The sequence below is a fragment of the Nannobrachium achirus genome (assembly GCF_963921795.1).
Source record: "Nannobrachium achirus genome assembly, chromosome: 13".
Taxonomy (NCBI): Eukaryota; Metazoa; Chordata; class Actinopteri; order Myctophiformes; family Myctophidae; genus Nannobrachium; species Nannobrachium achirus.
This window is the reverse complement of record NC_137833.1, coordinates 49366038-49384190: the sequence shown is the minus strand read 5'-3', so window position 1 is coordinate 49384190 and position 18153 is coordinate 49366038. Positions and strand designations below refer to the sequence as shown.

At 42.5% G+C, this 18153-nt stretch overlaps 1 protein-coding gene across 1 annotated transcript; it reads right to left on the bottom strand.

Moving 5' to 3' along the window:
- Nucleotides 1-5168: 5168 nt before the first annotated feature.
- Nucleotides 5169-15140, bottom strand: ppifa (peptidylprolyl isomerase Fa). Its single transcript, XM_080740304.1, has 6 exons — nucleotides 14968-15140; nucleotides 13772-13802; nucleotides 13425-13513; nucleotides 12744-12840; nucleotides 11587-11662; nucleotides 5169-6839 (listed from the first exon to the last, which is right to left on the bottom strand). Exons 1-6 carry the CDS (start codon nucleotides 15109-15111, stop codon nucleotides 6698-6700), a joined length of 579 nt encoding a protein of 192 aa, XP_080596430.1. The 5' UTR covers nucleotides 15112-15140; the 3' UTR covers nucleotides 5169-6697.
- Between the last annotated feature and the right edge of the window lie 3013 nt (nucleotides 15141-18153).

Genomic DNA, 18153 nt, shown 5'->3' with positions numbered 1-18153 from the left:
GTAACAGTTTTAGATATACAAGGTTTCCAGTTCCACCCAACAGACGATATAAGTCGATATATGCTGGGCTGCCCAATTAACCAATCAATCCTCTACCAATCAAGTGTTCAATGTCATGCAGGTGTTCTCTGATTGAATCCTATTGGTTTGTTTGTTATTTTTTCAGTATACAGTAGGTATTGAGTTGGGGGGGCGGCATCTTTAAGACACCCGACCGACCCCAAAAAAACACGTGTGATCTCCCCCGCGAAATCCTATTTGCTTGGAGCCCCCTGTTTGTCCGCCACTGCCCTCTCGAACATCAACCAACCTTGTTCGCCGAAGATATCCAATTTGCGAGCGCACAGCACGACAAATCAGATAGGCCTCGTTTCGGCCAGTGTTGTGCTCTACCGTGTTACGCTGTATACTGTATGTAGTTTGACGTGCAGATTCCTTTTTGAAAGCATAGCCCTCTACTAACCATTTCATCGATTGAAAACATGCTAGCGTATCTCTAATCTAGAACACGTGTTCGAATATTTCTAATTGAATGTTTGCCTATATGAAATGCCCAGAACATATTTAAACGCAAGTGCAGTGCAGGCAGGCCACAATAGGGAGCAACGAAAAGTAATATATTCGCCTACATTCCTCCGTTACAACAAGTACTGAAGTAACTCTGCATTACTATAGGTTTTTTGGTGATTCTGATTCTTTATATACACATACGTATGTATGCACAGTATTTTATTCCATCAGCTTTGAGAAGCTGCAATGTGAGCAGTTTGCCTGATCGGTGACCAATACAGTGTGTTTAGATCTAAAAGAAGCATGCTAAACAGGTAGGCTACATCACTCTGTAAGTAGAGAAAGTAAAATCGTAATATAGAGTGTAACGTAACTAACTGCTTGCGATACCAAGTAATCCGTAATGTTATTAGGCTACTCTTCGAAGGAGTAAAGAGTAACTCAGGCCTAATTACACGTCCCGAGTATAACTTGTTGCCCAACACTTGCGCTCGCTCTCTCTCTCTCAGCATGAGGCGGCAGACTGCAGCGATTGCAGATGTTATTGTTTTGCATGTGTATTAAAACATTGGCCACAACACCAGCCTGTGTGTCGCCAAGTTTCCATGCACACACAAACCCTGGACACGCATTTCCAAACAACTAGAAACAGGGACATGCTGGGCCCCTGATTCAGCCCGGGAAAAAGAATTGGAGAGGCCCTCATTGCGCGCTAAAGAGAGAGATCTCTCTCTATAACGCTGCTGCTACTCAAAGATTTGCCATTTCAGATCATGACAAGTGACAAGCCAGTGGGCCAATTACATGAGTTATATTTCGTCGTTGTCGGGTGGAAACCTTGTATGTCCAAAACCGTTTGTTTTGTATTTATCATTTTAAAAATGATTTAAACTAGTGAAAACAGCCGATCTACAAGCACACCACGAGGCGTTGTGTGCTTGTAGATCTGCTGTTTTCACTACTTTTGTGCGACGGCCTTGTATGATAAAGCAGGGCTTTGCTTTGCGAAAAAATGTACAAATTTGAAACTTGGAGATACGAGGTTTCTGCCCGACAGTGACGATTTACTTTGTTGGCCGCCCAGCCCCCAAAATGGAACGAAGGCCGACATTTTATTTACATTTTTTTTCTAATGGCCGGCCTGGACCGGCCAGGAATGAACCGGCCGTTCGGGAGTTTTTTCCCCAATGCTTTTCCCAATGGCCAGCACGTCCCTGACCAGAGGGGAGGAGGAGGAGGAGGGCGGGGGGAGGGGAGCCCAGAATTATATCAAGTTTGTTACAACATCTCGCTAACTCAAACAAGAGTGAGAAAACTGGCGAGTTCTCCATGGCGACGGCGTAATCGGAGAATCCAAACAAACGGTTGGAAGGTCAGCGAGGCATGTGGTTCCGTTTAGCCAGCGAGGAGCGCTGCTTTCGCATTGCTTCATTATTTACTTTCATAAAGTATTAGCTTGATAAGCAGCACCACCCAGTCTCTGGCCCGGAGACACTCTTGGGGCCTGCCTGCCTTAGCAGGACCACTTTCACCCCTTTTCAACTTCACCTAACTCAGTGGTTCTAAGACTTTTGCATGTCAAGGATCCCCAAATTGATACTGTACATCGTCGTTGTCGGGTGGAAACCTTGTATGTCCAAGACCGTATCGGTTGATATCGGAATCGGCAAATAAAGTTGACAGTCACCGATAACAGTAGCCGATATTTTGTTGTTGATGAGCATCAATTTTGCGTTGGCTATGTTGGTGTGTTGGTTATAATAGCACTAAATGATACTAAAAACTAAATAAAAAAATATCGGTATCGGCTATGGGCTAAATTGATATTTTAAACATTGGTATCGGCCAAGCATTCCCATATCGGTGCATCCCTAGTATATCTATTTGGCCGTTGAACTCCATCTGAGACCCCCATACAAGATTCGTTTCAAAAATATTCCACATTTCTTCAAGATTGTTATTTTTTTCACATAGCAGATCAATAAGCTCACAACATGTTGCACTGTGACGCGTTGTGACGAGGCCATTTCTGTACTCACTCTGCTAAGAGGAGGGATGTGGACAGAAACCCGCCTACAGCGACATCATCGGTTTGGTCATTTCAAACAAGATTTCAATCCCCCCCCCCCCCTGTCAAGAAAGAGATAAGGCCTGTCTATACTTTCTCCGAAATGTTCGGTGAGTTGTGTTTTCAGACGTGCAAATTTCAGAACTCTCATTCGGTCTAATGCTTTTCAGAAGACGCAAGGGACATCATTTTATGGTCGAAAAGGACCTTTTGACTAGCCTGATTTCACTTTGAGAGTGGGCGGGGTCTATGGGCTGGAACCAGGCAACCTTTTGACCGAAATATTCGGTTTCGGTCGAAGTATGGACATGGGTATGGGGCTGTTAAGGCCCCAGCGCCGTGAATCTTTTTACTATTTTTACTATTTACTAATTTTTCTTCTCTTTGTTGTTGAAAGGAAAGTGGTAGAATTATACTTTAGTCGTTATTTTTGTCTCGGATCTGTTGAAATAGCGAGGGACAGATATTGATAATAAATCTGCTTGGAGGTCTTACTACAAAATGATGTCACGGCTTAAAAGCCCCTAGGCTGTATTGTCTATTAGTTTGGAATCACCATCGATGATGTCATTGTAGGAAGGCAGAAATGGTGACATCTTATAGTGAGCATTAGTGAGGACCTATAGGCTCTATGCACATCAGCCATATTGTAAAGAAATTGGGCATCATGCTCGCTTCCTTCACAGGTGTTACCAATGATTGTGATTAAGGCTCTGTTCCATTTAGTGTAGCACAGTGGTTTAACGTTTTGATTTCAAGGACCACCATAACTCTGAGACAGTGTACAAATGTGAGAGTTACAGACCCATAAGGGGCCCTCAAGAACACTTTGAGACCCACTGCTGTAGCAGTGTGTTTCCAGTAAGCCAACGTGCACAGTATCAGCATCCTGACTCTGTTTGACCAGAATGGTCGTCCGAAAACGGCCGTCCTAACAACCTCACAACGCAACCTGTCCGCGAGTCCACGACACAACAGTATAAATTGTCTATTTCTCCCAGGAACATGCTGTTTAGAATCTTGCAAGTGAGAGAGGGCAAGCTCAGAGAAAGTACTGAGCTACTGTACAGTAAGAAATGGACACAAAGCATACAAAGTACAAGGCTGTTTAAGTTCCTTCACAGCAACAGCTGGATGAACTCACATGCTCCAGGAGGTAGCAGCCCACATTTCATCTCCACCGTAGCGTATTTCTGCAATTCCAGCCAAGAGGCAAGTTAATCCAACAAACAAAAGAAATGGATCATGGACAAACAAACAAACAAACCTGTGTGTGTTTTAAATGGGCTAAAATTAGGTTTCTCTACTGTTGTCCTTCCTTGTATTATAGCATTAATAGGTTAAATAGTAGGCTATTTTTTGTTTACTTTTTTTTTTTTTTTGTACTTTATTTTGTCTTTTGTAATGTTGCTTGTTTCTTCATCATCTTCTTCCGTGTATCAGCAGCAAATGTCCAACTCTGTCACATCTCTGGTCACACTATATATGAACAGGCCCTGCTCTGAAGGTATTCTATACAGGGGGCGATCTTCTTATGGTGTCCGTAGTCGGGGGGACAAAGATTTACTATTCTGGCCCCCTGGTTTACAACTCCAACGGCGCTGAGTCGGCTCAAGCAGACTCCGCAACACTCGACACAGCGACTCGCTTGCTTTAGCCCACTCTGCAGTGACTCGCGTGGATCAAGTCTGCTTGAGACACAAGCGCTCCTTTACAAGGCATCTCCTACGGATACAACAATAGCATACAGGGGACAGGTGTTGACTTGTTGCTAGTTTTATGTATGGGGACTGCAGATGGATATCAGCATATAGTGTAATTATTTACATTATATTGTGTATGTATTGTTCATTAATATGCACTGTCCCATCTAAACAAAACAAATAAAGTAAAGATAATACCCACTTAAACCCCTATATACTTCATTATATGAGAAATAGTGAAATTACCAATTCACTAGCACAATGCTACTGCTATTTTTTAGATTTGCCAAAATCATTCGCAAACATTTTGCCCTCGAAATGTGGTGTAGCAGGCAGCTAATGGCATAGACATAGAAAGGTAGACGCCTCCTTCGGCTCTGGGGCATAAACTCGGCAACCGGACGTTTCCGGTCATTCCCACTTCCACGTGCGTCACAGAAACCGGAGGTTAGTAGGCCAATCAAAGGCAAGTGGGGGCAGGTCTTTTCGTATGCAGCCTCTAAGAACAGCTGAGTCGCGCAACACTGGAACTGGATGGAAACAGGTCCATAAAGCTCTGTTAAGTCCCGTAAAAGACGCGCTGTGATTGGCCAGTAGTCACTTTGACTGGCACCCCGGTCGTCCGGCCTCCAGTTGTTCCACGTCGCTCCAATGGACTGCAGAGGAGGATGAGGCGTCTAGCTTTTTATATCTGTGGCTAACGGCATATAAGGTCGTTCTTTTATAAATGGAAGCTCAGGGCATGATGTCACATCCTGTTCTGAGGGACAGGAAGTGGTGCAGGAGGTCTGGTTTCTATAAAAAGCTCCTGGATTGTTCCCAGGAAGCTTTTAAAAGGAGCACGGATGGTGGCACACAACAGGGAACTTTAGAATACTGTAGGCAGATTCACATCTGAAAATATCAATTTATTAAAATAGCAGTAGTATAAATAAGCTACAGCTTTTTATACAGTGAGAGTCTTGGCATTCAATTTGCAATTCTACATGTACACAAAAGACAGGCTGTTAAAAGTCACTGAAGTTATTTAGAGAACTGTGACAACTGCAATAAGAAAAAAAATCAGAGTGTAGTTCATAAAGTATCCATCCTTTCTTATGGAATTTCCTTGATATGGTCTTTACATTTTTAAAGATCGGGACATATCGGCTACACAGTTCCTTACTACATACTGTATAGTTCAGTCTTTTTACTTGCTTTCAGCCATTACTTCTTATCCACTTAAACTCCAGCATCAGTATTGTGGGGAAAGCTTTCGCAGAAAATAGCATCGTAAAAGAGCTTGTCGATCGGCCATTTTCAGCTAAAGCCTTCCGTACGATAACAGAAAACTGAAAATACACTAGAGCCATGAGGATGAGGGACCATTATGTGGTTTAAGGCAGTGGTTCTCAACCTTTTCAGGCCGCGACCCCCAAAATAATGATATTTCAACGGGGGATCCCCACCCCGACGAGTACTAAGAGTTGAGGCATAACATTTTGTATAACACTACACGGCTCTATTGGGAAAATAGCAGATCTAAATGCTCACAACGCCTCACATTGCGAGGCGTTGTGAGCATGTCGATCAACTATTTTCACAATTTATGTCTCTAATATTCGACAATTTGGCCAATGTTTAATTTTTCACTTCAGAGGTATTAAAAGACCTTAAATTGTCACTTTAGAAATGTGTGGACAGTGGATACCCTCTATACACTTAAACTTTATGTTGGTTTGTTTACTGTTGAGTGAGAAAACAACATTGCACATTAAGTTAATCGTCTGGGGACCCCCCAAAATAATTTGGGGACCCCCCTGGGGGTCCCGACCCACAGGTTGAGAACCTTGGGTTTAAGGGGTTAACATTATATAATGTGTTTCGAAACAACCCTTGAGATTTATCTTTAAAAAAGGTAAAGATCGGGGACGCATCGGCCGCGTAATTTCCGATCCCCATCCCCGGGCTCTAGGTTTTAATGACAAAGAATCAGAGAATTTTGACCCGATTCTATAAGTGTCTTTTGAATCCTTCTAAGGTTTTTTGAAAAAACCTATGTTTCTATGTCAGTGGTTCTCAAACTTTTTCATGTGAAGGACCCCCAAAATGACATGTATTTGGCCACGGACCCCCATCTCAAAATATTTAGTTCCAGGGACCCCCCAGAATTTAAGTTACAAACGTCCGCTTTAAAAATACACGTATTCAAAGATTTGCACACATTTTCACGACTTTTTCAAAAATGGCAGATCTAAAAGCTCGAGTGCCGCGCTGCGAGCTTGTAGATCTGCTATTTTTCAATAGTTAAAGCGTTCAATAATTCCAGGCCTAAATGGCTTAAAGTCCCACAAGGAGTCAATCCGGCCGATGGTGTCGTGTGACAGGCGAAGACTCGGCGGCACGTCACCTACGGAGGAGATGTGGACGTGTCACATCATGTCTGTTTGATCTGCCCGCAGTCAGCGATGACGATCCTCTTGAGGACGCCTCCGTCGTGCAAACCAAACGACTCCATCTTTGAGACCACGTCCATGCCCTCCTTCACCTGACCAAAAACCACATGCTTACCATTCAGCCTGAGAGAGAGACAGAGAGACAGAGAGAGAGGGGGAAGATGAGTAATCAGTGCACAGCTATCCAGGGGCGTCACACGGGGGGGGAAAGTGGGAATGAATTACTATAGCCCAAGGTGGAGGGGCCTTAACTATTTTATACTTTAGCTATAGCCCAAGGTGGAGGGGCCTTAACTATTTTATACTTTAGCTATTGAAAAATAGCAGATCTACAAGCTCACAGCGCGGCACAAAGTGCCGCGCTGCGAGCTTGTAGATCTGCTATTTTTTTTAAAGTCATGAAAATGTGTGCAACACTTTGAATATAACTCAAATTTTGTTTCTGGGGGCTCCCTGGAACTAAATATTTTGAGATGGGGGTCCGTGGCCAAATACACCACGGACATAGAAACATAGGTTTTTCAAAAAAAGGTAGAAGGATTTGAAATATTCAAAGACTTGCACAACTTTTCACGATTTTTCAAAAATAGCAGATATACAAGCTCACAGCGCAGCACTCGGTGCCATGCTGTGAGCTATAGCTAAAGCACATGCACAATGCGTTCCCAGTCTAAATGGGTTAACCCCCCCCCCCCTATGAAGAACATTCATGGGGGGCCTGCAGTGAATCCTTGTACCCAGGGCCCAGAATTTGGTGTGACACCCCTGCAGCTATCATTCTTAAAATCATTCTTAAAATTTACAGAAAGAGGGCATGTCTCTAATTTGACAACCATAGCTTCCATACAATTATGGTCTGGTTTGTGGTGCCACTGAGACATGCTATGTATGTGCAGTACACTAAACTCTACATACATTTACCCTAAAGTAGAAGGGAATCATTAAAGGGTTATTTCACTTTCAAACTAGGCTACTCTGGCCCCTTCCTACATTGTAACTGTAACTTCAAACTCCATTTTAACCACGTTAGAAGCATTGAAAACACTCGTCCTTGGTTACCGGCGCCTAACTCTGTTGTCCCCACTAGGGGGAGCACAATTCCTGGATTTTTTTTTTTTTTTTTTCGCGCAGCGAAAAATCGCTTATTTGCAGTTATAAAGTCGTCTAAAATGGGTATTTTTGGGTATAAAGTCGACTAAAACGGGTTTCCTTTATTAAGTCATTTTCGGGTGTCTTTGGGGGCTTCAGGGGAGGACCTGGATATGGTGCTTGGTGCGCACCTTTTTTTTAATAGGCTCTGACATGACCAAATAGAACACTAGGTCTACAATGCAAGCCTTTCAGAGCTGCACATTAAATAGTTATCCTATTCAACAGTGCCATTTTTAAAAGCAATGATGAATAGATGGAGAACTATGACGGCAGATTGTATCAAGATATGCTGCACATCTCGTAGTTGCTCATGCAAGACAATATAAATAATAGCCTAGTAAAGAGAAAAGACGCCAGCGATGGCCGATGTGGAGCTACAAGCTCTGCTCCCACAACGTGAAAGCCTTGTGATGCGACATAAACCAGCATGAGAGAGACAGAGTCAGACTCAGACAGATGAGATGATCTACTCACCTAATACTGTATGCTGCTGTGAAGATTCCGAGAGGTTAACGTGCCGTATTTCCAAAGTGTGTTCTTGTGTAAGCGCTTCACGTTGTTTGATCGGCACGCAATATTCCTGCGGGGGGGGGGGGGGGGGGGGGGGCGCCAGTGTCCTTGGTCCTTTTAATGCACAACAGCCAGGCTGTGTTTTTTTTCAATAACTTTTTTCATTTATTTATATTATTTATTTTCATTTTCAAAACAAATTATATTAAAAAAAAAGAACCCCCTTGTGCACTGGAAGGACAATATCACTCACCAGAATCAAGGATATGTGTTTTAATTGAGTCTAACATGGTTAAAATGGAGTTAAAAGTTACAATGGGTTTTAATAGGAAGCGGGCGTGTCCGACCAAATTAATATGAAGTATCTAAATACTGAGTCAAGCAACTTAAAAAGGGTTGCTGCTTGGAGTGAAACACAATAGCCTAAGTAGACGTTAAAATGACCCCATAAGTGTTTTTTAAAGTAAAATACACCTTTAAGCCCTTGAACCATCCATACTTGGGAAAAGTTGGGACATTATTATATCACTTTTTCAAAAGCAAATTGTGAACATTAGTTGATCTCATAGATCTACATGCTTGTGGCGTGTGATGAGCTTCTACAGGTCTGCTATTTTTGGCAGCATGTTCAACATTCAGTTTGTTACAAACATCTAGACAGCTTACCATTCAGTTTGTTACTTACATCTAGACATCTTACCATTCAGTTTTTTATTAACATCTCTAGCAGGATCTCTGCACACTTCTGAAGTACAAATTTAAGTGTTTTTTAACTGATATCATGGCGAATATCTACCGAAGTCAGAAAAACTACGGAGTGAAAAGCAACCGTTAACACATTGACCGCCATTTTAACATTCACTGTAGGCTCCCCTGCCATTTTGTTTAAGCATTTTCTTCATATTTAGACATTTTTCCTAAATTCCCTGTTTGCACGAAAATGTCATACAGTGCATGGATTAAAAGAGGACATCCTCTAGTCTCTCCAAAAAATATTTTTTTGTATGTACGATGTAGCAATCTAGAGTTTTGGCCATTTCAAACCCCTTGTTTTTTCAAAATCCAGGTGGAAATTCAAAATAATTGGAGTTATTGACCTTTTTGTGAATGATCTGTTTTCAAGTGGATAACTCACTTGAGATGTGTCTTTATGGCTTCAGGCATTATCAGATAAGTGTACTAATGTAATTATGTAATAGGATTTATTTTTAGAATTTTCTGTTTAGAAAAATGCAGAGAAAAATATTTTTATTGGCTATATCTGACCAAAAAACTCACATACTATATTGCAGTATTTCTGTGAGTATTTCTGTGAGCCCCCACTTGGGGGCGCTTTCTCTCTGTCTCTGTGTGTCTGCTGGTTGTCTTTTGCTCTGTACAGGTGCACACACACAAATAGACATAAAAGGGGGCATGAGTCTTTTTTCTAACATGTCCTAGAATGTGAAAATAGCAGATCTACAAGCTCTACAAGCTCAACACATCGCTCTGAGACTGTGACACATTGAGAGCTTGTCATTCAATTTTATATGAGATACTTCAATGGTTTCCAGTGGAAATAAGCTTAGTCTTTTCATGGATCTCCTTTTAGTAGACCTTGTACCAGTGAACTGTACCGTCATGAAACTGTACCTTTTCCTATGCAAACTTCTAATAAAGTCTTCAATCAATCAAAGTCGAGCTTGTAGATCTGCTATTTTCACATTCTAGGACATGTTGGAAAAATGTCTCCCCCTGCCCCTAAAAAAATCCTCTGCACTGCCCTGCTAAACAGCTCCTCTGCGTCTTTGCTCGTTAGTAACGACACTAGTTGATCTCTTGCTTTTTGGGAGGAGCGTGGTGGGGGAGCGTGGGAGTTTTGGTGGTGGTCCGTGAGAAGTGTTGGCTGGAGACCAGGCAGGGTAATGAGAGGACGGACCCCCTTCCAGGGACCACTTCACTTGTCTCTGACTCAACTGGATCGCGTCGTGAACTTTATGTAATCGGGCAGTTTTATTGATTGATTTTGTAAGAGTTGATTATCGTGTTCCCACTGCTCTGCGGAGCGAAGCGGGCCCGCGGACCCCCTGTTAGAAAGCCGACCAGGGACCCCCCTTTGCAAAGGACCGCCTGGCGCCAATGGCCTGCTTGGCTGCTTGTGGACCATTACAAAACAATATATTATAGCCTGGATATATGGATTATAACCTGTGGATTCTAATCAACCATCATCATTCTCAGGTATGTTTTAGAAGCATTTATATGGCGAATTGGCGATAATTATTTTGTATCTAGAGAGAGAGAGAGAGAGAGAGAGAGAGAGAGAGAGACAGATCTCTGAATCAGAGACTCTGATAGCACTGTGCTGATCAGGACAGGGGGACCACTGAAACAGACAGACACACACACACACACACACACACACACACACACACACACACACACACACACACACACACACACACACACACACACACACACACACACACACACACACACACACACACACACACACACACAGCTGTTCTCACACTTTTTTTTTCTTCTCTTTTTTTTCCGCCAGCCTTGTGTGCGCAAAATGCGTCACTGTGCCAGTTCACTGTGGGTTATGGGGAGATTTATATGCATTTGTATTGCAATTTATACATTATTACAGTCTTTTTTTCAAACACACTTACTTTGATGTGTGATATTTTAGGTTCTCTGTAAGATAAAAGGATAAAAATTTGTCACGAGCTGGGGGAGAGTGTAATTAAACATTACATTATATAAAAGCAAATTCTCGGGACTATCGGGCCTGGCGGGGAACGACATTGGGATTTTCTCGGGACTATCGGGGGAGGCGGGGAATGAGTTAACTGTCTGTCTATTCATTCTGCCGCAGATAAAATGTAATACCTCTACTTACACAATTACATACTTTTCAAGACATTTTAAGGCCTTGAATTTTCTAAAACTAAATACAATACTTTTTAAGGCTTTTTAAGAATCCGCAGGGACCCTGATCTAGACATCTTACCATTCAGTTTGTTACATCAAGACAGCTTACCATTCAGTTTGTTAAATCAAGACATCTTACCGTTCAGTTTGTTACATCAAGACATCTTACCATTCAGTTTGTTACATCAAGACAGCTTACCATTCAGTTTGTTACATCAAGACAGCTTACCATTCAGTTTGTTACATCAAGACATCTTACCATTCAGTTTGTTACATCAAGACAGCTTACCATTCAGTTTTAGCCGTGCAAATGAAGAACTGAGAGCCGTTGGTGTGAGGACCAGAGTTTGCCATTGATAAGATTCCTAAAAGAACGTAAAATAAAAAAATAAAAAATACGTCAAATAAAACATCTGGTGCAGTGCATAAATATGACACAGAGATATGCGCTATATCAATCAGGAACGACTGGGCTCTCCATAAATATCATCTAACCACTGAGAAGTACGATTTAGAGCCCGGCCGACGCCAGATAGTTCGCTTCGTCCGATTCCGATTTTGGAGAGTTCTAGCCTGTCTTCTGACTGATATGTTTGTCACAAAGTGCAAAAAAGAAAATTTGATTTAATTAGATATGTTTTTATTAATTTATTTTAAAAAATAGACGATCTATCTTCAAGCCTGGAATTTTTGACAAGCTTGTAGGTTTTCTTTTGAAATGATCCACCTGTAATGAAGGTTTTAAGTGATTAAGAATCGTTTCATGTTTTTTTTTTATGTCATCCATAAAAGGTCAAATAATCGGCCAGACCAGTACATCTGTCTGGCTCTAATAGGTCTAGGCCTGAGGTAGAGGCATGGTCATGGGGCAACGAACGCAGCATCTGTATTGAGTAAGGCCGGTTTCCTTTTTTGAAATCCGACACATTCTGCGATTATGCAACACAGCACTCACTAAACTGTGTGTGTCTATATAAGATCAACATGCAGAAAAACTTTACTTAAAAAAAAAAAAAAAAAACGTTCTTTTGATTAGTGGATGTTGTAGGCTCTCTAGGAAAGTAGGTCATTCACTTTAGGATTACAACATCTATGTAGTAAACTTAAGGGTCTAATGTTGCGTGAGATTAGGTCCTGCAGTGCCACCTAGTGGGATAAGAGTCCTATGGAAGAATGTCATACAACACTGTCTAAACATCAATTAAGTTAAAACAATTAGGGATTCGGTGCAACAAACGATTTTCTTAGTGATTCTTTCATTGATAATTTATTTTCTTGTTCTTTTCAAATAAAGTGTCTTTTTTTTTGTTTTAGTTTTTTTTCTTTTTACTAAGTTAAATTATCACCGGATCAAATATTTTCCTTGTCCAACTGCACAACCAATACCTCTACCAAATGGTCCTGTTCCTTTCAAACACTGCACAAAGTGGAACTCTGCATATTTACCTGGACATGTGTGTTCCAGTTTGAAGTTCTCGTCTCTAAATGTGGTTCCATAAATGGATTTTCCTCCCGTCCCGTCGTGATTGGTGAAATCCCCTCCCTAACGAAAGAAATCTCTTATCAACACAGACAAAATGACCACACACACACACTTGCATGCCATCACACACGCACACTGCTGCCGTGTTGAGTGGTCAGATGGGTGGGCCGTGTGCATTTTAAGAGCATGTTGATTTTAGTGATCTATCATTCGGATTGTTTTCCGGCTTAGATCAATATGGAACCATTGAAGTATTATACTTTATACTTTAAGTTCCTATTTATTGGGGCGCTGATAGCCGAGTGGTTAAGACATGATAGAGGCTCTGATGCAAGACAGCGAGTCCCCAGTTCGATTTCCGAGCCTGGCGGACACCCGAAAAATATGATAATAAAAGGTTCGGTATCACAAAGAAAACTATATATTTTTTATATCTTTATTTTTAAGGACAAAAAAACAACAACATTACATTATGTTATTTTTTTTTTTACTTTCTCTTGTGTTATCAATGAAATCAAAGTGTTTTGCCAGTTATTTGGAGGCCCACTTGCATTATTCTCACGGCCCACAAGTTGAGAACCACTGGTGTACGTCGTTGTACATATGACCCATATAGAGTATAACAGGACTCATATTCACCTTACCTGACACATGAACTCAGGGATAATTCTGTGGAATGTGGAGCTCTTGAAACCAAAGCCATGTTCTCCAGTGCACAGTGCCCTGAAGTTCTCTGTTGAAAACAAACACAGTCCAAGATAGATAGATAGATAGATCATTGTTTAAATATATGGGCATACATAATAAGTTGAAGAGTCAAGAGTGGATTTATTAGTTAGTGTTTGATAATGATAGGCCTACATTGTTCAAATCATGTAGGCCCCTAGTCGATAACATTTGAGATAATTTTGTTTTACATTTTGGGACAAAAAGCAAATTTAACTTGGGGGTGGCCAGTACCAGCATAAAGCAATAGTAAAGTATAGCCTACCTGCAGTCTTAGGTACAGCGTCTGCATACAACTGTAATGAAAGCAGACAACACTAGTAAGATATGGCCAGTGATGTATATCGGACCAGTTACCCATGGAGACCCCTGGTACCCATATGGAGAATCATCCATGTACTGTATATGGAGATATGCTGTGAGAGCCCAAACTTGCTTACTCAGTTATTTGTTATGTGAAAGTCCTATGATGTCTATGACATCTGACATCATACCCTTTTATGCCCATAGCCTACATGGAGATCCCTGTCTGTAGAACCAGCCGTTAGTGTGGTATGTGCACGTGGCCTCCATATATGGGCATTATATGAAGTCCTGTTAGGTTAGATATGGTCTTGATATTGATGACATCAGGGAACTCCATATATTGGCATAAAAGGGATTCTGTTACAGTGAAGCCAGGGGGTGATGTCAGAGCGGCAAACCCCTTCTGTTAAGAGTGGTTCCCCTGACATCACAGTGACATCAGAGCATGATGTCAGAGCGACAAACCATGGGGGCTGTTAAGTATGACATCATTTTGTAGGCAGAGGAGCATTTCTGCCCCCAGTTTCCGTGAATCTTTTTACTATTTTTACTATTTACACATTTTTCTTCTCTTTGTTGTTGAAAGTAAAGTGTTAGAATTATACTTTAGTCGTTATTTTTGTCTCGGATCTGTTGAAAATAGCGAGGGACAGAAAATGCTCTGGGGGCAGATTCTCCTCTGCCTACAAAATTATGTCACGGCTTAAAAGCCCCTATACGGACATGCTGTGACCGTTCACATACTAAGCTGCGACCTACGGTCGCAATTGTGGATGCTAGCAAGTCGTTAAAGCCTCAAGAAAGTTTAAAATGTAGGCTATTGACTTGTGCCACCGTTGAACTTGCATTAGGCCTACTGTTAATAAAGCGAGCAACATTACTAAACATTACTAAATTTCCCCCTTGGGATAATAAAGGTATCTATCTATCTATCTATCTATCTATCTAACATCTTGTATGCATGTACATAAAATGGTGACCTATGGAATTTTGTGATTCCCAATCCCACGCAAAGATCCCAGCGAGTTTTTCCCGCAATCAATTGCACAACAGCGACCCTTGCGTGCACACAATTCGATAAGTCACCAAATCCGACGTGACACACACACGGTCTTCCACTGAAGCTAAACGTTAGCCAACGAAACGTGAGGGTACCTCAATCACTATCCTCCCAAGAGGTTCATTGTCAGCTTCGATGTCCAAATACACAACCGGGTTCTTGGCAGGGGTTCTAGAAAACAACCTCGAGGCAGCGATCGCCAGTGAACAGTATCTTACACGATTTTTCATTTGCAACATGGTCGCATTATTTCTGGCAGTTCTGTGGACTGGCGTTGTTGGCGATGATGCAGAAAGTTGTGTTTACATTAAGACACACAGAAAGAGCTGTGGTGGTCAAACAGCGACACCATGTGGAATAAAACATCTCCAGAGGATTGATTGATTGATTGATTGAAGACTTTATTAGAAGTTTGCATAGAAAAAGGTACAGTTTCATGACGGTACAGTTCACTGGTACAAGGTCAACTAAAAGGAGATCCTAGAAAAGCACTTGGCTTATTTACACAGGAAACCATTGAAGTATCTCATATAACATTGAATGACAGACGGATAGAACACAGTAGCCTACTATGGAGTAGATATAGTCAGAAAAAAGGGGAAAAAAACTGGGGGGGAAAAAAAAAAAATATATATATATATATATATGTAAGTAGGTAAATGCAGAGGAGGGTCAGGGGAGGGTAAGTCTGGGCTAGGTTTGTTTTTACCAGTTACGAGCGTCTTCCACCTGTAAGTGGTTTTTCAGGGAGATTTTAAGGATGTTAGGGATTTACACTCCTTTAAGGCCTTCGGTAAGGCGTTCCACATTTTGGTGGTATAGCAGGAGAACGAGTTTGACCCTTGTTTGATTTGACTCTGGGTTGAACTTGATCTGTGGTGCTGCCTCTGGTGTTGTAATTTATTGTGGACATCCTTAACGTGTTCAAAGTATTTTGTCAGGTACATGGGTATCCTAGTGGTGTAGTGTACAGTTGTACACAATATAATAATAATTGCGACCCGTCAGGTCGCAGTTACTACTGTCTGTCAGTCCGTCCGTCCGTCAGTCAGTCTGTCTGTCCGTCACACGTCACGTCACACTTTTGCCCTACTCATATCCCCGCCATCGTTGCCCCTATCCATGCCAAACTTTGCACACACACTCCTTGGCTGTGAAACCACAACCTCCACCCTCCCCGGAGCTCCAGATGACCAAATTACTAAAAAGAAAAAAGAATTACCAAATGACCACCCCAACGGGGCTGCTCACAGGGAATTCCCGGGGACCACCGACTCCTGGTGCTCCAGAACGGATGCAAACCAAAAGTGGAGTAGAGGACCCCTGCCACTGCAGTGCACATAAAATGCCATAACTCGGGCTAGGAGGCATCAGGGAGAGCCGAGGCCGGTACCCACGCGTCCGCCTCGGCGGTGTGGAGACAGCCGTGCGTTGGACCCCCGCCGCTGCAGCCCGCTAAAAAGGCTGTAACTCGGCCCCCGAGCGACCGGGAGAGACGGGGCCGGCACCCCAGGAACCAATGGTACTTACATGCCTCTTTGTGTATACATGTGACCTGACGGTCGCTTATCTCCCGATTAGGGAGTCTTACTGGTTTCTCATTGCTTAGTGCATGCAGTTGACACGCACCTTACTCCCATGTACACACTGACTTTTTTTTTCTTAACTACTACATCATGCACAGTTCACATATTTTTTTCTCTTTTTCTTGCTTGGCCACCTTATCGCTGCTTGCAGCTATATTTTATAATATTACTGTGTATTTTAATAAAATGTTATACTGGAAGTCATTAAAGGTCGGCTTCGGCTGAAGGTTTGTCAAAATCTGGAGATTATAGTAGTGTTGTCATACAGTACACGACAAATGATGTTGTATTGTCTTGTTTAGTTGACTCAACATGTTCTTCTCCTTTTGTTGTTGTTGGTTGCAATGGCTGCCAGCTCGCACCCAATGTTGCGTGGGAGTTCCGACTGCTCCAGCTGGTACCCAATAACTGCAAGCTTGCATAGCGTCTTCAGACTAGGACTCAAGTCTAGGATGTACAGGTCATAAACAGCTCTTAAGTACTTTGTGTATCCTCCATGAAGGATGACACGATCTCCAACCATACAACAGCACATACCAAAACTCCACAGCCCTTTCCCCTTAGGCACAAGCTCAGTCCACGAGAAGGTCTCTGGATTGAATTTCCACAAATCACCGAAGATACCTGTACACTCGTAGTTTCGGCCACCAAATATGTACAGCTCTCCATTGAAGGCGAAGGCTGAATGACAGCTGCGTCCTTCTGGAAGTTTGCGTGAGGAAGCTGGCATGCTCAGCCAAAGGTCTGTCTCTGTGTCAAACACTCTGATGCCGCCGTTGCCTTTGTGCCGCGGACACCCGCCCCCAAATACAAACATCCGTGTCCCGATGATGGTGGCAGAGTGACGTGCTGAAATAGGTGGCAGAGTGCCTCTGGTGTTAATTAAAGACCAGACCAGTGTGGCGGTGTCCAACTTGTACATGTCATTAGTGTCACGGTGGGTCTCGTAGATTCCTCCATAGATAAACATGACCGTCCCCAAGGCACAGGCTGAGTGGCCCCATCTTCGACACGGAATGGTCCCAGAAACCCGGGGTTTTAACCATCCGTGGGTTTCGACATCAAAGGCATAAAGATCGCCGTGGTCATTCTCTGAGTAATCGAAATAATCACCTCCCCAGACGTAGATGATATCTTCTATCAGCACAGCTGTGAGGCCAGAGTGAGAGGAGGAAACGTCAAGGAAAAGGTGACTTTCTCCTCCATTTGTTACTGGAGGCGACTTCTCCCAGCGCAATGTCACTGTGTTGAAGACACTCACATCAATCTGAGATCGGCTATGCCTATGAGATGGGCATCCAAAGGAATAGAGCTTGTTCCTCACCGCTACAGAAGCACAGTAGACTTTCCTTGGTACTTTTGTTTTGGGAACAGTCCAGCGCAACATCACTTCTGTCTGTCTGTCTGTCTGTCTGTCTGTCTGTCTGTCTGTCTGTCTGTCTGTCTGTCTGTCTGTCTGTCTGTCTCTGTCTGTCTGTCTGTCTGTCTGTCTGTCTGTCTGTCTGTCAGTCTGTGATTCTCACCCTGTCACAATGTCTGTAGTCATTCTCAACACAGTTCATCATCTTATATATATATATTCTGATGTGAAATCGCACGCGTCACAAACTGTTGCCAACAACACCAATTTGTACAGCTTTTTCCAACCTGCAGCCCTTTACTACTCTCCTTAAACCCTGTAACACAACTGACATT